Here is a 22,903-nt window from a genome sequence, read left to right on the forward strand (position 1 = left end):
TATTCCAGGCAGCTTTCCCGTTTTGTTTTGTCCCCCTATAGCTTCCTGACTTTCTTCAACTCCTAAATGTGCCAAAGAAATAGGGTAGGGGCCCTCCACTTCTTGTCTTCTTCTTCCTTTGTTGCCGTGGTCAATCTTCCATACTCTTCTCCCTTCACACGTTGGAATCAATGAAGAACCAATTGCCAAGAAGATTGATGGCCGAGAACACCACTGCTGCATGTTAACCTCCGTGCCTTCCTCTTCTACTTCCAGCATGTGTGCTTCTTTTTTTTTTCTTCTGGACCATGAAGGTCTTCTTCCCTTTGCTGGACGTGAAGTTTCCCCTCCTTGCTAGATGTGCTGCTGGACATCTTCTCAAGAAGACCGTGAGCTACTCTTCTTTCCTGCCAATGAACCACTTGATTTTTCTTCCATCCGTGAGCTCCCTCTTGGTGGCTTCTTCTTTCTGCTGGATTGGACGTTGCTTGATGTGCGTAAGGGCTGCCTCCATGCTGGACATCTTCTGCTGGACGGTTCTCCTTCTTCCAAGGCCTTGTGTTGGGCGTCTTCTTCTTCAAGTGCTGCGTGAGCTGCTACTTCTTGGACGTGTCTCTCTTTGCTGGATGGAAGCTGCTGCTGTATGGGAGTTGCTTCAAGTTGCTGGACTTGCTTCCAGCCGTGTGCTTCCCTTCATCCACAACACTTCATTTAAAATCCACTTCTCTTCTCCATGTGGGCCGTGACACTACTTTCATGTTTTTCTTGGATGTAAGCTTGCTGCATTACCTCTCAAAACCGTGTGCTCTCAATAAGTGGTGGCCCCCTTATTCCATCAAGTTTCACGGTTACACACTCCAACATGAATTCCTAAGAAGTGGTGGTCCCCTTTTTTTAATTCAACTTTGCCAAAATAAATTGTCCATGGCCGTGAAGTGTGTGTGTTGTGTGCTGAAAACGTGAGCTGGAACGTGGTCCCCTTTCTTATGCTTCTTAACTTTCAAGAATTAGATGAGATGCCTTTCACGTAAAGCATCCAAAGTGGTGGTCCCTCCATTATGTTTCACGGCCTCCTTCATTTTCTTAAGCCAAAGAAAAATTCTTCAATCCTAGGTGGCGGCTTCCACTTTTGTTCATGTGCTAGATGCTTGCTAAAATGAATTGTCCTCTAGTGATTGGATGTGCGTGACCTTTCAGCAAATGTTGGACCTCACTTCAATTCAAATGTGTCGTGAGTGCTTCTTCTCTAGAAGAATTGAATGCCAACCGTGAATGCTTTATACTTTTAAGAAATCAAATTCCATTTTTGTGGCTGGTTGCAATGGCCGTGTGGTGTAATGATCCCAAGCCAATTTTGCTTCTACAAATTTAAGAAAAAATATTTCATCTCAAGTTTACACGGATCAACACACAGAATAAATCAATACAGTGTAGCTTCTTCCAAGTAAATACAGAGTGTGCAAATGAAATTTCTTTTCCAAATGTCCCAAATTGTATTTTCAAAATTTTCCTGCAATTACTAATACAAATAATTAGCTTAGATAATTCAAATTAATCAAAATAAGAATTTCTGATCAAATTAAGCACAATTAGCAAAAACGAAAAAATACTGGACAATTAAGCACAATTCCCTGATTAATTTTAGTACAATAAACTAAGTGAAGTGAAGAAAATATTGACTCATCAATGGAGAATAGTCAGACAGATCTAGACCAAAAATTAAGACATAATAGGTTGAGTCGAAGATTGAGGCAGGTTAAGTTTGACGGTGGAGACTGGTTGACCCAAAATAAATGTTCAGAGATTAAGGCTTAAGATCCAGACAAACTAACATAAGTTGAAGGTCGAAACGGGTCGGCCTGAGCCAAAGGTAGGGATGGGCTGACCCGAGCCAAAGGTAGGATAGAGGACTATCTCCTGAATAATAATTAGTGTAGGAAATAAAATAAATTGTATGTTTCTTATCAAAGATTAACATCTTTGTGGCAAATATTTCTTTAGGGTTTCTTAGGTGCCTTAAAAATTTATACCTATATATAGGGAAACCAAATACATAAGTAGACATTTTGGAAGTCATAAATATGCATTTGCAACGTTGAGGGATGATTCTTTTGGTTCTTGGTTTACAACTCTGATTCTTATCAAAGATTAACATCTTTGTGGCAAATATTTATTTTCGAGTTTCTTAGGTTGCCTTAAACATTTATACCTATATTGTGGTGTTTCCATCTTTCTCTTATGAACCTCCTGAAAAAATTTAAAAAAGTCAAGACGGACAAGCCAGGACATGAAAGAGAAGGATCTGTATATTTGAAACGGACCGATCATGACTACCACATAAGCGTTTATAAAAAACTCGAATATTAAAAAGTCGATGACGATCAAAGATCAAACGAACTCTTAGAAAAACTTTTATTGGCCACATTGAAATAAATTATTTTGAGAATTTAATAATTATAATTAGTTATTAGTATAAATGACTATGATATCAAAAAATACTTTGATTAACAATATTAGAAAAACAAATTTGACCCCTCTCATGCATTATTTCTTCGCATTTTGGTATTTTAACAAACGTGTGATCAATATCCAGCCACGTTGTCATTAATATGACCATAAATAATCATTAAAAACTCATTTGCATTTCTTAATTTATAACTCTTTGAATCAATATTCTTTATTACTTGAAATCGATTATATTAACTTAGCAAAATTGAGAGTGGAATTATATGAATATAGAGTGACACATCAAACTTTTTAACTTCAAGCCCTCCAAATCTCCCCTTCTTCACGGGTGATTGAAAAGTAGACAATTTTTGGGGAGCGGGATGTCATTTTGTCTTTAAATGAATCAAACGAAATTTATTGATTTTTTTCTGAATGATGTTTGAACGTCGAATTCGGGGGGGCTTCGACATTCATACAAGAAGGTGGAGTGTGGTAGTTACTAAGCATAATTAAACGATGTATGTCATCAGTTCATCTATAAATATAGCTTACATTTCACATAATCCCTGCCTCCTGTTTCCGTATTGAACATATTAGGATTCATGTTTTTTATCTCCTTTGCATTTTCTTTTCCTTAGATATCTAAGCATTTTTGTACTTCATATTGCAATTTGATAACTTGAACTTGAAAGTGGTTCATTCATCGTCATTTTATATGAAGGAGCCCTTTCAAGTTTAAGTTAACAAAATGTTTTTGTAGTACAGAAATGGTTAACATATCTGGGAAGTGCTTGGGAAAAAGAAATATGGTTCACAATATGTTTAATGCTGAAACAATTTTGAGATCTAAAATAATTATATAAAAATGTTGTTCAACTTCATCATTTAAAATTGTATGATTCTTTTTTAAATTTTCCATAAGTTGTACTCTTCCGTTAGATTTCAGAGCTATCTTTTTTCTAAGGGAGTATACAACTTATGGACAATTTAAATTTGGAATCAATTTACATAGTTGAAGTCAAATGTTGAGTATCCTTGATGCAAAGACCTGGAGTTTATTCATTGTTCACATCAATTTTATGTGATAAAAGACGTCCTATACCCCCTTAAAACACAGCATCTAAAATGAATCTAAAGATATTTATTACTTTTTCACTGAATGATGTTTTAACGTCGAATGCGGCATTTCGGTAGATTAAAAAGTACATTTCGACAAAGTATATTTGGATATATTTTGTTTTTCCCCTCTCATAGAATGTCGAAGGCAGCGGGGCAGTGACGTGAAGGGAATTGCAGTATAATGGAAGCATTAATGGTGAGCTCTTAACTTCACATTAATTGAACATTAATTGAACATTAATTGAACGTCTTACAAAGTAAAAAACAAAAAACATAGAAAAGTAGGGTCTAAAATAATTATCAAGAAGATTCCGTTGAATCTTCATCATCAGAATCTTTAGTATGATCTTGATCAAGAGTAGGCGGACTTCCAACAGTTTGCTCATCAATGAAGAACCATCCATTCACAGTCTTTTTCAGCCCAATAGATGAGAAACTTGGTATACCAATTTCTTCTAACCTTTTGCACACAATTCTTTCTTCTTCAGATACATCTACTCCTTGGAATTTCAGCACCTTGCTGATAAATACTTGATATGGCAATTTGCGTGCATAATCATCTCCTGTAGCGATCATGTGGTGTTTTAGTACCGCAACCCAGTTGGTTGGGATTCTAGTCTTGATAGCATTCAACAGAATTACATCTTTTGTTGACATTCTGTCCTCGTTCAATCTTCCAGGCAACAGTAGCCAAGTCAAAACATAAGCAATCATTTTCTCCTCCTTGTTTAAGCCATCATGAAGGTACTGCTTATCTACCTTGTACCTTCCTGGATATCTTAAGTAGTTTATATATATAGCTCTCTTTGTTAAAAATCTGTTTGACTCAGAATCACGGATATGAAAATCCAAACCTTCAGCTTTTAGTCCAGCAATATCTGACGAAACATTATCGTCAATAGTAATGTTAAAACCTTTGACCCTTGAGTGAATGACCCCATTTACAACCCTCAAGTTTGTGTAGAAAACTTTTGCCAAATCTGGATAGCAATGTCCTTTCATCTGCACAAAATCAGTAAGCCCTTGATATGCAATCCATTCTTGAACAATTGCTGGTCCAAATACATATGAGGAACTACATTTTTTATATGTGACTAGTATAAAAACTTTGCTCGCGTGTCTCGATCACTTATCCATCCAGATGGGCTTGCGTTTCTTGTAACCCGGGCAACCTTCTCTTTTCCTCTTGATGATGACGATGGAGAAGCCATTTCTGAATAGAATTTTAGGAACGTCTTTCACAATCTCGACTTCTTAACTTCATAACTTCTCTACTTAAAAAATACAAAGGAGACGTCGAATTATAGAGGTCATCGACATACTAATTGTCAGCCTGAATACAAAGAGTTAGAAAAGGACGTCCAAGTTTAGGGATATTCGATGTTTTCTTCTTCATCCTCCCGCCATCCTATTTTTCTTTTTTCCTTTATAAAACCGCTCATAACCTCCCATTACCATTATATTTCAATATAATATTTACATTTTAAAATAACCTCCCATTAGAAATGCAACGTTACCGATATTCGAGGTTGTCTTTTTTTTTCTGTGCTTTCATCGATGAAATTTAAAGAGAAAAATATTTTATTTGTTTAAAATATTAATTTAATTTCATATGGAAAATAATAATAATAATATTTTATGAGAATTGAATTTAGTTATAGATCACAATAATTAAAATCGTAATAAATATTATTATATTATTTAAAGTAATTTGAAATGAATGTTTTAGGCTAAATATAAGTTTGATTGATTTTTAAATTATAATACCTTAATTTTGAGAAAAAAATAAGTTGACTGATAAACTAAAGGTGTTAAGATAGAATATTTTGGACAAAAATGAAGATAGGTGAGTTAGAAAAAAATGTTGTCAAAGTATAATTATCCAAAAATATTTGGACAAGTTAACAACATAGATGCATCATACCAGGTCAAATATCGAGAAGAGACCGCGTGTATGGGGAATATTCAGACAGATCTAGACCAAAAATTAAGCAGAACGGGTTGGGTCGAAGATTAAGGCAGATTAAGTTTGACGGTGGAGACTGGTTGACCCAAAATGAATGTTTTTATGCTTATAGGCTGCCCTTTCCATTATGGGTCGTGTGCTTCTTTTTCCCAGCCAGCTAGAGTCTCCTTGCAGCCAATAAAGAAGCCAAAAATCTTTCAATTTGTGGGCCCTAAAATTAGCGTGCTGCTATGTGCACCTCCAAAAGAAATTAATCCCTAAATATTATCCAACAATTTGCCTACAATTAATAATGCAAATAATTAGCCTCATATAATTCAAATTAATTAAAATAAGAATTTCTGGTCAAATTAAGCACAGTTAGCAAAAACGGAAAAGTATCGGACATTTAAACACAATTCCCTAATTAATTCTAGCACAATAAACTAAGTGATGTCAAGAAAATATTGACTCATCAAAATAGACCACACTTAGTCTTTTGCACTCTTGGGCAAAATCAAGACGCAAATCAAGGAATAGTTCAAAGGACATCAGGGAAGTGACACAAACTCAGCACACAAAAAACAAAGACTAACAAGGACAGAAATAGAATTACACCGTTCTCAGGGAATCTGGACCAAGAAAGGAAGTAGGCAGTACCCAACACAGAATGAATCAGAGAAAGCAAATACTCATGAAATCATCCAAGCAATTTTAAGCATGGTAAAATGATCAATCAGCTCAAGAGGTGAATCAAAAGTAACAAAACCTCACAGATGCACTATCAGTGTTTCTCTCAAGTGTCTAGGGTAAACAATGTCAACTTAATGAACTCAAGAAAGCAAACACAAACAGACTTAGCGAGACTTTAAAAGCAACACTCAGAAACATATGCATGTCCAAATCAAAAGGTCTTTTATGGATGTAATGGGGCCAAGGACAAGGGAGGATAAATATGGATGAGAAGCTACAAACCAAAAGAAATAGAGGAGCAATGGGGAACAAGTGTAAACACAGTCAAATCACACCAAAACTTCTAATCCAATCCTCTTCTTGACTCCATTATTCACAAATTTTTTTTTTTCATTTTTCTCTATTTTTTTTTCTTCCTTTCTCATCTTGTCTCTTTTCTTTTCTCTCTATTTAGGACATAACTTTCAGAGACAAGATGTACACATGTTTACACAATCAACCAAGAAGAGGAACCAACTAGCTAGCTCATTAGATTCCCCAAGGAGACCACACTTGTTCCCAAAACACTTCCAAAGCTCCAAAATTCCCTAAGATTAAGGTAATCATGGTTTTTTTTTTCACATAGGGCTAGTGTATGAGCTTCAAAACAAGGAGAACGGAAAGTATAGGCTCAAAGAGGTTATCAAATGATCACAACAAGGTAGACTTATTTGGCTAGAGAGGCTCAAGAACAAAACTGCCTTTATCACTTCCAAACATGCATATCAATAAAGAATTATCAACCAGAGTCAAGCCAAGGCATATGTGCAAGCAATCAAGAGACATACCACACACAAGAAAGACATAAAGTGGCTCAAATCTCACATAAGGTACTTCTGCACAATCAATTCAACTCTCAAACATCATAATCATCTTCCAAGCAGAGAAAAACAAGGATTTTCAAGTATCAATGAAGTGAAAGACACATCTACAACCTAAACATAGTCCAGAAATCAAGAGAAACATGTAAAAATGTACACAAGACAAAACAAAAAAACTACCTAGAAAAGAAAAAAAAATTAACACGGAAAATAAAAACTAATAGCCACAGGTCGGCTAGACCGTCCAGGTCGTGTGCGTGCTGTTGGAGGACCTTTTTAAAAGCAAATCCTCTCCAATGGAAGCATGACACATGACACACACTTTCCACTTGGTTTCGATATCTAACTTAAGGAAAATCCTATGCTACTTAGGCCTTAATACAAGCGTTAATCAAACCTACACTACATGGGCAGATACAAGGCCTAAATAAACCTACATTACTCTTCAACCTCCATGATGACCTATGAGAAAGAGTTTGCTTCACCTTGCATAGATGATTCTAGCTTCTTCTTGAAATTGATTGGGCCATGGCTAGGGGTATTCCATCACCTATGTCTTTCATCTCTCAATCAATTTACAAGAAATGATTTCTACATCATAAGATGTTTCAATCTACATGCATATTGATCATATGAGTTCAAGGGTTTTTAGGTTTCATTGAGAATTTACTTTGATTGAATTTAGGATCTTTCATGTGATTAAACATGTTTTTATACTAATTGAGAATGTACTTTGATTGATGGTAAGAATTTCAACTATAATTAATTGAGAATTTACTTTGATTAATTAGCTTTTAATTTGGTTAGGGGATTTAAGAATAGACATGATTAAACACAATAGGATTTGATTGAGAATGTACTTTGGTTGAATTCATTGTGAATAGTCTAAGAAGGTCTTGCAATTGATTGAGAATTTACTTTGGTTAATTGTATGATTCCTTTAAGTTAATTGAGAATGTACTTTAATTAATTTGAAACCCGAACAATAATAAATTAAACAATGATTTGTGGATAATCGATGATGAACCGATGCAGTATCCTTTGAGATATTACCTCAGTTGGAACCAAGGCCAAAAATTCTCCACCCTTTTATCTCGCCAAGATATGCTTGGTTCGATAACCGAAGCTTATTATTAAAAACAACTATTGTCGTTTTTCTTCACTACACTAGTGGTGTGAGAAAAGAAAGAGAAGAAAAAAAATAAGCAAAAAAAGTGGTTGACGTAATAAATATTTTGATTGCAATAAAAACTGATAAAAAAACAACTCTATCTATAATAAGCAATGCATCAACAAAATGTTATTATAAATAGAAATAATGGTTAAAATTATAGCAAAATAAAATTTTAAAATAATTCAAATATAAAAAAGAAACTACTTATGTTTTTAATTTTTAAATATTTTTTGAATGAAAAGATAAAGAATAGGAAAAATTTGTTGAAACAATTGCAAGTCAAAAGAGGCAACATTGTTGGGTCATTGGTTTCGTTGAGCTAATCCACCGACAAAACAGAGTCCGAATAGCAGCCTGTCTTCCACTAAAATCTTCTGAAGATACGTCTCTTTTCTTCTTAAGTAAATTATCAATTACTTATTATCATCACAAATTAAATTAATTAAATTACACATTTAATTTAAGATGAAACATAATGATAATTACACTAATTGAAAACGAAATTTACATAAGTTTAATCCGTTAGGACAAGTATGATTTGTCAAAAAGACAATCCTCGAACACAAAACAACTGGCAGCTCAAAGCCTTCATGTTAAATCACGTTGACTTAATCACCAGCTCATATATATATATATATATATATATATATATATATATATATATATATATATATATATATATAATTTGACAGTTAATGATAAAACTTGAACTTAATTTCAAGAAAAAATTATTACGAAATTATTTTTATTTTTATTTACTACTATGTACATCGTAATTATAATTACTCAAATTTAAAACTAAATTTATGCTTCATATATTTAATGGATCATCCAATGCATAAAACCATCATGTTTTAAATAATGCATAATGTAGATTTACTTTCTGTCTTGTAAAAGCAATCTTATTTTATTGGATTTGTTTCAAAGGATCTTATCCAAAGATAGAAATGAATACTTCCACGTTCTAATCAATTAGGTACCAAAGGATATTTTCATAAAATAGTCACATATTTGCACTTTAGGACACGGAAATTCATGATCGGTGACATCTTTCTCATCTAAAAATATTTTCTTTATACACAAAGCTTAGGAAAAGCAAGATAATAGTAGTACAAAGATGACCCACCAAGTCATTCACGACATTGAAAATACAATTTCCCATACGGTAGTAGTACGAGTTTGATCTGGATTCAAATCTAGATCACATTCTTCGTGATGTTTGAGTTGAAAACCTTGACCAAAGGTGTCTACAGAATGTTGTAATATGTTCTGAATTTTTTCTATATATAGAAGAGCTCACTCACTTACGTATAACATATCCATCCATCAATTACAACAACAATGGCTTGTCTTTCTTTACCCAAAACTTCTTTTCTTCTTGCCTTATTGTTCTTCTCATCCTTCGCCATCATCGCTCATGCAATTGTTCCGCAGAATGAGACCTTCAAATTTGTGAACTCAGGTGAACTCGGACCCTTCATTGTCGAGTATGGTGCTGATTACAGAATGATAAGCATCTTCAACTCTCCTTTCCAAGTTGGTTTCTACAACACAACCCCAAATGCCTTCACTCTAGCTTTGCGTGTTGGACTGCAACGCTCCGAGCAACTATTTAGATGGGTGTGGGAGGCCAACAGAGGCAACCCAGTTGGAGAGAACGCCACTTTTTCACTTGGCACTGATGGAAACCTTGTGCTGGCCGAAGCTGATGGCAGAATCGCTTGGCAAACCAACACTTCCAACAAGGGTGTTGTGGCCTTCAGGTTGCTTCCAAACGGTAACATGGTCCTCCTTGATGCACAGGGAAAGTTTGTTTGGCAGAGTTTTGATCATCCCACAGACACCCTTTTGGTGGGTCAGTATCTCAGAGCAAAAGGGCCATCCAAATTGGTTAGTAGGCTTTCAGAGAAGGAGAATGTAGATGGAGGCTATAGTTTGGTTTTGGAGCGTAAAGGCTTGGCCTTGTACTACAAGAGCAAGAATTCCCCTAGGCCAATTCTGTATTGGTTTTCATCTGATTGGTTCTCCATTCAACAAAACTCCCTGGAAAACGTCACCCTCACTTCTGATTCAGAGAGCTTTGAAATCGGATTCGATTACTTCGTGGCCAATTCTTCCACCAGTGGCAACAGAATCATTGGCAGGCCGGTGAACAACAGCACCATAACATATCTCAGGCTTGGAATTGACGGCAACATCAAATTCCACACTTACTTCATGGATGTGCGTGATGGTGTGTGGCAAGTGAGCTACACTCTTTTCGACAGAGATTCTGATGAAAGTGAGTGTCAATTGCCTGAGAGATGTGGGAAATTTGGAGTGTGTGATGAGAACCAATGTGTGGGTTGTCCATTGGAAAATGGAGTGTTTGGGTGGAGCAACAATTGCAGTGCCAAGACTGTGACATCATGCAAGGCAAATGAGTTTCACTACTACAAAGTTGAAGGAGTTGAACATTACATGAGCAAATACACTACAGGGGACAGAGTCAGTGAGAGTAACTGTGGAAACAAATGCACTAAGGATTGCAAGTGTGTTGGTTATTTCTACCACAGGGAGAACTCCAGGTGTTGGATAGCTTATGATTTGCAAACACTCACCAGAGTCACCAATTCCTCACACGTTGGCTATATTAAGGTGCCGAATTAGTGAATTCCAAACCATTATTGGTTTTGGAGAGTTTGAATAAATTGCTTCAAATAATTCTTATCTGTGGTTTAAGTTGCAATAAAACTATGCTCTGTTTCTATCCTATGTGCAGAGAAGGACATGGATGTTCAGTAAATTAAAGTTTTGTAATAAGTTTATGATTGGTTTGGTTCCGCTTAAAATACAATTCATATTTTTCATGTTAATTAAGGATAACCGTGCAAGTGATTTAATAAAATTTTACAAAACTTTTTTTATTAGAGTTTGTGCACTCATGTTATTTTCCTGTTTGAAAAGCCTAATTATTTTACATACCCATAATTACATGTTAATATCCTTGGACGAGGACGGTTTTAAAAATAAATTTCAGCATAGAAAAGAAAATGGAACAAGAATAAGGGAGAGATGGACACTTAGTGAAAGGTCATGTTATTACACTAATACAAAAATAACGTATAATGTCACGCGTTCAACGTCCAACCAGTGAATAGCCAACATTAAAAATAATCGGTGGTATTTTTGTAAATAAATACAATTATTAGACGTCGTTTAGAATTGTAATTTGACGTCAATTTATTATATTGGATAAATTTTGCAAAAATGTTTGTCGCTAAGGTGAAAATGTATTTACGTATGACGTCGAATTCCCTAGAATTAGACGTCAAAAGGATGTAAAACGTCAAATGTCCTCGCATTAGACGTTAAAAGGTTAGTGAATTCAATAAAAATTTGAGTGGGAGATTGAAAATTTATTCATTTTATCTTAGCGCGCAATACCCTCTTCTTTGCTCAAACTTTTCTGGAACGAAGTTTGACGACCATCACATGTAATCTTTCTTTCATTTGTTACAAATGCATGTTAATTAACTACTTTATGTATGATTTTCATTTGTTTTGACCGATTATTTTAGTGTTCTTGTCCTTCATATGCGTATTCTGCTTTCTCTATTACTAGTGACAACACTTTATTTCGACGAACCCGCTGTTTGAAGGTTAGTTTTCGTTTTCGTTTTGTATAACTTATTTGTTGAACATGTTTGTTGTTGTTTTTTGTTGAACTTGTTTGTTGTTGTTATTTGTTGAACTTGTTTGTTGTTGTTGTTTGGTTGACCCAGTTTGTTGTTGTTGTTTGATTGAACTTGTTTGCTGTTTGTTATTATTGTTTGTTGTTGATACTACACTACAGTTCATAGTTTAGGCTTTATAAAATACCAAAACCTGAATTTTGTTGTTTTTCTGCTTTTTAGGTCTCGTAGAGTTGTAAAAAAGGATCACAGTTAATTAAAAAAACAAAAAAAATGATTAACGTCGAATATTGACAAAATTCGACGTTAATTTGCTTTACTGTAAACATCTGATTGTTCTATGTTCGACGTCAATTTAACGTCTCTCGATATGATGTCGACTTCGAATTCAACGTGAAAGGTCGAAAAACAACGACGTTATACGGTGTTTTTGTACTAGTGCTACCATGTCTAAATTGTTTTATATCTTTTAGGAATAAGATATTTAAGACGGTTTAAATATATTTTTTTCTTTCTATCTTTTGAAGTGCTTTAAGAACAAAACCATGACAGAGTTCCATGTTCCAAAACGAACAATATTTTAGATGTATGGTGATTAGTCCTAATGATGTCTTTCATGGGATCAGAATAGAAGCACCTATCGTGGGTCGATAACCAAACTCTAATACGAACCATCAGTCCCTTAAACTCTCCATTAAGGATTTTGAGTCATTCTCCTTAGACTATTTTAAGGAGAAAACTAAAATGAAATACTATATTTCAAAAAGAAATTGAATGTATAGTAATTGACCTTAATGATATCACTTGACAAATTTAAGATCGAAACAATGACGCTCACCAAGGAGGAATAGGTCCAATTATTAATAATTTTTTAACTTTTTTATTCTTTAACACTGTGTTCACTTGCGGTAATTACACTGTTTACGTAATTGGTGAGTGATGATTTTAAAAATTTACGTGTTCACTTGAAGTGATTAGCGCGAATGGAATTGAAGCGAAATGCGGGATTCGTCTACTGTTCACTCACCCGCACATGTGAAGAGATTTGGAGGGATGAAATACACTTTGTTTGAAATGCCCCTGTTGTTAAAAATAATTCCCAACTGAATACACATACTTAAAATATAATCCAATTGCACTGTATATTTAAAATACACAGCGTTCAATGTGCACTCACGAGTATCACTATGGGGAGCTACGGCTTTTTTGATAAAGCAGACATTCTCGAGCCTCTGAAGTTGCTTCACACAGCCATAGAACAGTGGAGATTCGTTCCTTCACACACAACATTGCACACAGAAAAGATTCCTGCACCATTGACAATACACTGTGACATATTGAATGCTTTTTTACCGAAGAACAAGCATTAATATGTGCTTGGTATTTGGTTGTTGTGTTCATTGAGCAGAAGAAGGGAGAGCATTCTGTTATGTGAATGCGTTGAGCGCGGAAGAGGAGATAGAAGACAAAGGTCGCATTGGAAGAAGAGAAAGAAGAGAAAGCTCAGATGAGGATCCATATGAGTGTATTGTTGTTTAGGCAAGTATGTTTCTGTAATGTTTGCAGGGTTAGTGGTAGATGAAGAAGATGAGGATGCTGGAAGATGAAGAAAGTAGGTCATTGATGAAGAGAAGGAGTGTTTCAAGCTAGAGAAGACGCTGAAAAGCCAAGCATATTCGGTTCCAACAATACCCGTAATCGGTTCCAACAGCATGAAGAAGCACAACGCGGAGCTGTATTCAATTCCATTAAACTTGTATCTGATTCACGCGTAGGAGAATACTTGTTGTATTCGGTTCAGTGGGTGGTATTCGGTTACCCAGCCCCTCGGTTACCATGGTTGTCGACATTGGACGTCGTATTCGGTTCAAATGGTTGTATTGGGTTCGCATGAAGGAATTTGCTTGCAAGCTTGGTGGTTATGGCGCCATGTTCACGACGGTGGAGGTTGCAAGCTTGGTGGTCTACGCATGTGATGAAGGTGGAAGATGCAGCATGGTGTGAAGTTTGAAACTTGGTGGTGGAAGCCTAAAGGTGGAGCAGCGACCATGACATCATCGTTGAAGCAGTCGAGGAAGTTGTCCTTGATGATGGAGGAAGCAGCGTCGTTGACGGTGAAGACGAAGGTGTTGGTGATGATAGAGAATGCAGCCAGCATTGGTGGATGATGATGAAGACGAAGTTGTCCGTCATGGTGGAGGATGCAGCGATGATAGCATGGTCATTGGAGCAATGTATGAAGGTGGAGGAGATGGTTGAAATAGATGCACTTGTAATGAACCCTTTGTTTGTGATGCAAGTGTTGAGTGGATCTCGTGGAGGTGTTCTCAATGTGATCAAGCTATGTCAACTGTGAAGTAATTGAAGATTGCGCAGCAGCTCGTGGAGCATTTGTGTTACTGTGTAGGGTAGGCACCCACAAAGAAGTTCATCAAGGGTGTTCTCTATAGTTGGTATTGTATGATTTTTAGATTTGGAGTTTTGTTTGTTGATAGGAGAAGTAGTTTATGATTTTATTTGTTCATATTGTGAAGGTGGTGGAAGTGTGAAGAGATTATTTGTTTCGGTGGACATTGTGGTGGTTTTTTGTCCATATTTTCTGGCTGCAAAGATGATGATGTATATAGAGGAGGTGGAAGATTGAAGCAATTTTGAATCTTTGTGTTCAATCGGTTGTTTTTGTGTCTCTGCACTTGGTTGAAGGTTGATTCTCATTTTAACAATGTTATCTGTTTCGGTATGGATGTGGAGACCGAGATACGAACCTAACAAAACTTAACTGCTTCTTCATGTGATCTGCTACCGTGATATATCTCTTCCGCTGTTATGCTCTCTGATGGGGAAAATGGGGTGGGTACCTGCAAAGGCACTCCGACGCTCAAGTTAACAAAGTGATGTATTCAATACTTTTAGTTTAAAGTGATCCAGAAGAAGAATAATTTATCTCCCTTCCTTTCTCTTAAGGAAAAAACGTACCTTTTTTCCTCTTTGCTTTTCATATTTAAAACAGTAAAAAATAAACCGTCTACCTGAAAATCCGGTCAGTTATTGAATTGGTTACCTGGAAGTTGTAACTGTTAGATCGTGTTTGACATTGGGTCAGTTATTCCCGTGATTCGTGGCATTGACTACTATTTGTAACCGTTTACTCCTAACCGCTAAATTAAGAATTACTCACTGATTGTCGTACGTTATGTGTCGCGTGTTATATGTCGCGACATCGTTATTTGCTTGTCGATTACCAATGTGTCGACATCAACAAACGATTGGCGTTCAGAAGTGTTCGATATTCCTGCGATCGTGTGGCGTTACGATCGTAAGACGGGTCGACAAGCGGTTGTCTGTGCTACTCGTCGACCGTTGGTGAATTCAGGTATCCTACAGTACATGCCCCCCGAGTCCGAGTAAATGAGTGTGGATTTTGCCTGGGAGTTTACTAAAGGACGTCGAGTGGTGATTTATTGGGGAAATGATACGCACCGTTTTGGGGTTAGAATTTTTAGGGTTTTCCCGCTTTCTTGGGGAAGCGAAGAGACAAGAAACTAGAGCCTTTGGATTGGAATTGATCTGACGGCGCGGGGTGCACTTGCGTTCTTGGCTTCTTTAATACGAAACGAAGATGAAAAGACGCGCTGTGCTTACCAGAAACTAAGAGTGTTTTCTGCCTGCCGGTGAGAGTTATCCTGTGTGCTGTGAAATCACTCAACCTTCTTGTCTTCATACGCGATATTCCAGGTAAACATCCAACCTTGTCTTCGTCCTAGTGTGTGGCTTGTTTGTGACTGATAATGGAAGAAAAGGGGCAGAGCACCGGTAGAGAACTACCGAGGTCGTCGTCACCGGCTGAGTGTCCCGATGTCACCACTGTACCCTTTGGTGAAAACGCGTTTTGTTATGGAAATGTGGGGAGTGAAGGCCCAGAGGCGCGTGGAACGTTGCCGGCCCGGGACGACGATTACGTCTGGGCGGCGCGTGAAGTTAACGAATTTAGTAGTTTGTTTAGGAGAAGGTCAGTGTTAGCAGATTGGGTAGAAAATAGTTGTATTTTGAGAACCCTAGGGTATAAATCGTGTGTGAAATTGGTGGCGTGTAGGGAGGAGGAAAGGGTGTTTCACGGGAGGGAGAATAGCTCCAACGAGTTCTTTTACTGCTACGCGTCGCCGTTTTACGATTTGTATCTGAGAGTGCCTTTCACAACCTTCCAAATGGATGTGTTGAGGACTTTAAATGTCGCGCCTAGTCAATTGCATCCCAACAGTTGGGGGTATATGCAGGCGTTTGATGTGCTGTGTCGGGCCTTGGCTATTAGGCCGACCATGGCTTTGTTTTTATACTTCTTTAGGTGTCGACCAGCTGTGAAAAAAGGTTGGGTGTTCTTAATTTCCGAGCCGGGTAATGCTCTTCTAGAGCTTTTCCTGCAATCATATAGGGGTTTCAAAAATAAATTTTTCAAAGTGTTGATCCTTGACTCTGGGTGGAGGCACTTTTTTGATGGAGAGGGAAACCCCAAGTTCCCATTGTACTGGACGCAGGATCCGCTGAGGTTTACCTCGTGGGCCGAGGATATAATGACGATCGAAGAGTTAGAGGCGTTGAACGTGTTGACGGCCTTACCACGCCCCTTTTCTTCTCGTCGGCTCATAAACTACCTTGAGCACGACGATGCTGATTCGAGGGTATTTGGTATGATTCTCCTCTTGTTATTTTTATCTGTTTCCTTGTTGTGGCTGACTGTTGTAGGGTAACTTTTGTTTGGCAGAGATAATGGGGAGGAGAGGAAATGTCCGCAACTGGTTTTAGACCATCGACACCGAGAAAATTGAAGATGGTCGTCCAGGGTCTTCAACTAATCTGACCCAAGTCCCCCCAACTAGTCCGGTCGTGCTATCGGGTACGACTGATGAAGCAACGGTTGGTGAGGAACAACCGCTAGTGCGCAAAAGGAGGGGTAAGGTGGTTGACACTAGTGGTGCTGTGTCGAAGAAGAGGAAAGAGATCGTTGACGAGACAGAGCGGCCCCTTCCGGACGGCGTATGGGACCCTGCTTTCACCTTGAGCCATAAGGTCGATTTCAATTTGGATAACTCGGAGAAGAGGGTGGTGGAGAAGATGACCGAGCAAGAAATGGCGGACGCCATGTTGGAAATGACGGGTCGGTCGCTGATAACAGTTGAAAAACTGTTATTTTCATGCTTAAAATTGACACAAAAAGCAACCTTTACACTTAGAAACTAGCTTGAAATCATGCTTTTCTTCATATTTTCAGAAATAAGAGAGCTGGACAGGTTTATGCTTGATTTCAGTGTTTTTGTGCAGGTTTTAAGGTGAATTTGGTGAAAGAAGTGAAGAAGGAGAGAGATGGAATCAGAAAAGACATCAAAAAGTGCAAAAGGAGAAGCCGAAGTCACCGCTCAGCGGCAGTTTACCGCTGAGCGGCACTCAGGAGTTCACGTTGGCACCGCTGAGGGGCAAAATGGCCGCTGAGGGGAGAAAACGACTCACGCACTTACCGCTGAGCGGCACTTTACCGCTGAGCGGCACTTTTATGGGCTTGGACCTAATTTTCTGTAATTTACGAATAATATATAAGCTTTAGGGTTTCCTAGGGTTAGGTATCTTTTGCTGGAACGAAGAAAACACTCTCTCTTCCACCCCTTTGATGGAGGATCTTGGATGCTGAGGCTTCCTCTTCACCTTTTTAGGGTTTTATCTTTCATTCTTTCATTGTTATTCATCTAGGTTCACCATGAATATGGTGAACTAAACTCTGTATGTTTGTTGGGGAATCAATGTAATCTTTTGAAGCTCTCATATATGGAATTTGTTTTTACATCTTTTATTTAAGATCTATGCTTTCTTTCATCATTAGTTAGGGTTTTTCCTCTTTGCTTAATGCTTGCATTGTTTAACTCATTCGATGCATGATTATTGGTTTTGTCGATACGGGCGCGTACGGGGAAGTCTAGATCCGGGGAATTTCTCCCAGTATTATATTGGTTGTCGTTAAGCTCCTGCACTTATGAACTAATTATTAGGAATGCTAGGAATTGTATGAACTCGTGATTAGGGAGAAGCCTTCTTGAAAGGTACTTTAGAGAGTGGCATTAACAATGATGATTTGAATGTTGAATTCCTAAAATATATGAGAGTGGATAAGATGAAATTGACCCCCAACAACATATTCATACATATATTTCATTGAAAGTGTTTATCTTTTGCTTTTTCCATTGATCAAAACCTCATGCATACATGTTTATTTTCGTCTTTTGCATATAAAATCCAAATATTTCGTCTTTAAGTCTTAGCTAATCAAGAAACCACACAACTAAACTAGGCCGTGAGTCCTTCGGAAAGAACGATACTTGGTCTTACCAAGTTTATTACTTGAACGATTCGGTCATACTTGCCGATTGAAAAACAAGTTTGTGACATCATATTTTGGTGATCATAAATTTGTCGATCAAGTTTTTGGCGCCGCTGCCGGGGACTCGTGGTTTAACTGGTTAATTTGTGTGATTATTGATTATCTTTGACTTTAATTTTGAATTTCTGTTTTTATTTTCTGTTTTTTTTTCTTTCGGTATTTATTTTATTTTATTTTATTTTCTGTTTTCTGTTTTTATCTTCTCCTATATCTTTTTGTGCTAACCAAATATTCTAGGGTTTTGTGTTCTTGTGTATGCAGGAGGCAATTCGAACTAGGAGCAAGAAAACAACAGAACCTCTTCTTGAAGGTCTAGACGAGAGTAGATGGAGGAGAAGAATCCGAACATCTAGAGAACTTTTCCCTCCTCCGGAAACTCTGTTGCAACCATCACCACAAGGTTCTGTTCATAGCACAGAAAATATGGAGAACAATAATATCATAAGAACTCTTGCTGACTACACTAATATAGCTGGACCTCAGCACTTTAACAGTATAGCTAGACCTAGAGTCAATGCAGCTAACATGGAGGTCAAACCAGCACTGATCCAACTGGTAAAAAGCAACCAATTCAATGGGTTATCTCATGAAAGCCCATATGAGCACCTCACTACCTTCAATGAGATTTGCAACACAGTCAAAATTAATGGGGTTCCAGATGAAGCGATCAAACTTAGTTTGTTTCCTTTCTCATTGGGAGGCAATGCTAAACTTTGGTTAAATTCTTTCCCAGAAGGAAGTTTCACAGATTGGGAAGCAGTGGTAACAAAGTTTTTAAACAAGTACTTTCCACAATCAAAGGTGACAAAAGGCAAGCAAGAGATATCTTCATTTAAGCAGGGCATGGAAGAATCACTAGGGCATGCATGGGATAGATACAAAAGTCTGCTAAGAAAAACACCCACGCATGGCTTTGAAGAACAGGAAGTAGTCTTAACTTTCCTTGGAGGGCTTGGTTCACAAACCAAGATGATGCTGGACGCTTCAGCAGGAGGCAATATTAAATGGAAAACTCCAAAGGAAGCCACAGAAATTATAGAAAACATGGCTACTAGTGATAATGAGCTGCACAGTGAGAGAGGAGCTCCTATGCAACAAAAAGGGGTTCTCCAATTACAGACACATGATGCCTTGCTAGCTCAAAATAAAATTCTAACTCAACAGCTGGAAACTCTGACTAAAACTCTTGCACAATTACCTAAAGAGTTGAAAACTGCTGCACAGGTACAAACCCAGTTGTGCGAATTATGTGGAGGTGACCATATCAATGGTCAATGTGCCTTTCCAGTTGAAGCTGTAGAGGACGTTAATTTCATGGCCAATCAATTTCCATACCGTCAAGGGAATTACAATCAAGGGTGGAAACCACACCCAAGCATTGGTCAAGGACAAACTGGGCAAGCTAGTCAATATAATAAGCAGCAGCACCAACCAACCTTTTGGCAACAGTTATCTATGCTTAATGAAAGATCAACAAGGTTGGAAGAAACTCTTCAGCAATTCATACAAAAAACTGAATCTTCTCAAAAGAGCACTGAAGCTGCTATAAAGAACTTGGAGATTCAAATGGGTCAGATTACCAAGCAATTGGAAGAAAGGCCAAATAGAAATTTTGGGGCTAATACTGAGGTTAACCCCAGAGAAGAGTGCAAGGTGGTAAAGAGTGTTGATGATGATAAAGTTGAGTTAGATACAGCAGAGAGAAGAGACATAGAGAGCAAAAGTACTTTTCCTTTTCCAATCCATCAAGGGAAACAAATGGACTTCACAGAATTATTCAGAATGGTGGATAATGAAGCACCTTGGGAACAGATTCTACAGCAAATCACAGTTTACACAAAATCTGATGAAGAAATCTCTACAAAAAAGAGACGTAGAGATGATGAGGCAAAAGAGTGTATAACTGTTAAAAAAGAGTCATTCCCTCCTAAAGCATCAGATCCAGGCAGTTTTTCTATCCCTTGTACCATAGGGAAGAAAAAGGTAAAGAAAGCTCTCCTTGATTTAGGTTCAAGTGTTAACTTGATACCTTATTCTTTATTGGAGCAAATCGGCAATGTTAAAGTGAAACCTGCAAAGGTTAAAATAGTAATGACCGATGGATCTTCAAAGGAGCCATTTGGGATTGTAGAGGACATTATAGTTTGTGTTGGCAAACTTCAGTTCTTGGCAGACTTTGTGGTGATGAAGATGGAGACAGAGAAGATACCTATCATACTTGGAAGACCGTTTATGAAAACGGCCAGAGCTATTATTGATGTAAATGAAGGTATAGTGGTGCTCCAGGACAGAGAGGAGAGAGTGGTGGTAGACGTCTTCAAAGATGAGACGCAACCAAAGGAGGAAGAAGCTAGTTATAAAGCTGCATTTCAAGATGCACCCATGACTAGCCGTAAAGTTGAAAATCTCACGGTTTCAGGTAACCATTGTTTGTTGTTTCAGGTACCCAAGGAAGAAAATATTGGAAGAGGAGGAGAAATTCCTAGTGATTGGGAGAAAAGAAGACTCCAACTTGGCTCACCTGTAAGAATCAAGAACAAGTTGTGGGTTGTGAAAGGCTTTAAAGAGAAGGAGATGATAGAGATAGAGTCTCCATATTCTAGAAGGACCAAGACAGTTCAGAGGAAACAGCTGAGGAGTTGGTGGAATGACAACATCAATTATAAAGAAGATGGAACTTGAATTTTATTGGGTCAAGCTAATGACGTTAAAAGAGCGCTTGCTGGGAGGCAACCCAGTGGATTTAAAGACTTTTGATTTGGTTTTGTAATTTTTAATTTGTGAACATTATTTTTGTAATTATTTTGTTGGAGATAGCATCTACTGAAGGATGCTAGGTGGTTAAGTATCTACTGAAGGATACTATGTTTGTAACACCTACTGATGGGTGTTGGTAAGAAAATTTTGCACCTACTGATGGGCGTTGGTGGATTTTGGGTCAGGCTCGTGACGTTAAACAAGCGCTACTTGGGAGGCAACCCAGTTGATTGAATATTTCTGTTTGTTTGTTTTAGTTAGGGTTTGCATAAGCATTTTAAACATTGACTTGCAGGGAACCAGTGAGGGGCATGTATGGGAGGCACGTAGGTTAAGAAAAGAAGGAGAAGAGCACATCACGAAAGTGCCGCTGAGCGGTAATTTACCGCTGAGCGGTACTCTCGCCGAATGGGCTTTAGTTCCCCTTAGCGGGACCCGAGCCCATTAGGGTATTTTTAAACCCTAAACTGCGCAAGTTCTCATACTTTCAGGCTTTTCTCTGCACAAACACTTCCACATACCTTCTCCAAGGTTTTCCACATCTTTTCACTCTTTCCTCTTAAGAAAATTTCTCTTCCACTCACTTTTTCACTAGTGTTCCATTCAAGTTTGGGGTTGGAAGAGAGTATCTTAGATTGGAAACATTCTCATTGCATCTAGTATCTCCACCCAAGTAAGTAAAATGCATTTTGTTCATTCTAGGGTTTTTGATTTTGAATGTGATTGTCAAAGCATGAATTATTAGGGGTTTTGATTTCTATGCATGATTTGATGATATATTTGATGTTTGAACTGATTAAACTGCATGATTATGAACTGAAAAACTGAAAATTGCATTTGGGTGGAGTTAGGACAGCTTTAAAACAAGATTTTCATAAATCTACAGAGTTACCGCTGAGGGGTAAACTGCCGCTGAGCGGCACTCTGCCAGATTTGGTTTTTCTGAATTTTTGCGTGTTGGAATATGGCACTGGTGGCGCTGAGGGGAAATTCTGGCCCTCAGCGGTGGTTTAGCTTCGAAAGGAGTTGTGTTCTGTGTTTTACTAATGATTAACATCATGTTCTGTGGTTTTGTATTTGTGTTTGAATGTAGGAATGGCATCCTCTTCAGGAAAAAGATTGAAAACCATGGCAACCAAGAGAAAGGAAAAGGAACCAGAGCAACCCCACTCTAGCAGGTTCCTCTCTAGAAAACATGAGAAGCACTTTAGGGTGGTTCAGGACAGGAGACTTCTGATGGAGAGAAAGGTTGGAATGATACCTAACTTTGCTTCTCAATTTGGAGAGCAAGTGTTAGGGAATGACTGGGGAAAGCTAGCCACTTATCCTGCACCTGCCAACATAGCTGTGGTAAAGGAATTTTACACCAATGCTAAGAAGATTGGTGATTATCCAGCTGAGAATTATTTGGGCTATGTCAGAGGCCATGCTATCAGGTATGATCCTGATTCTATTAATAACTTCCTGGACACTGTATGGGCTGGTGAGCAGTGCCAGTTTGCTCTTTGCATGGAGGAAGGTGCTGATTATGAGGATGTGGAGAGAGTACTGTGTGTACCTGGAGGACACTTCCAAAGGAATCGATCTGGCTCAGTGGTTAACATTAGGAGGACGGATTTGACTCCTCTTGCAAAGTATTGGATGACGTTTTCTCATGCCAACATTCAGCCATGTTCACATGTGTCAGATATTACTCTTAGCAGGGCACTATTCATTTACTGGGCTATCAGAAACTTGAATGTTAATATTGGGCAGGTGATAGCTGATGAGATTAGTATGTGCGCCAATACCTCAAACAACAAAGCACCACTAGGACATCCCTCTTTGATC

At 37.8% G+C, this 22,903-nt stretch overlaps 1 protein-coding gene across 1 annotated transcript; it reads left to right on the plus strand.

Moving 5' to 3' along the window:
• The first annotated feature begins 9,352 nt into the window (after window positions 1-9,352).
• Window positions 9,353-10,992, plus strand: LOC124819414 (epidermis-specific secreted glycoprotein EP1-like). Its single transcript, XM_047290936.2, has one exon. The coding sequence runs from the start codon at window positions 9,560-9,562 to the stop codon at window positions 10,865-10,867; it is 1,308 nt and encodes a 435-aa protein (XP_047146892.1). The 5' UTR covers window positions 9,353-9,559; the 3' UTR covers window positions 10,868-10,992.
• The last annotated feature ends 11,911 nt before the right edge of the window (window positions 10,993-22,903 follow it).

Source organism: Vigna umbellata, chromosome 7, assembly GCF_029865625.1.
Source record: "Vigna umbellata cultivar VRB3 chromosome 7, Vumbellata_1.0, whole genome shotgun sequence".
Lineage (NCBI taxonomy): Eukaryota > Viridiplantae > Streptophyta > Magnoliopsida > Fabales > Fabaceae > Vigna > Vigna umbellata.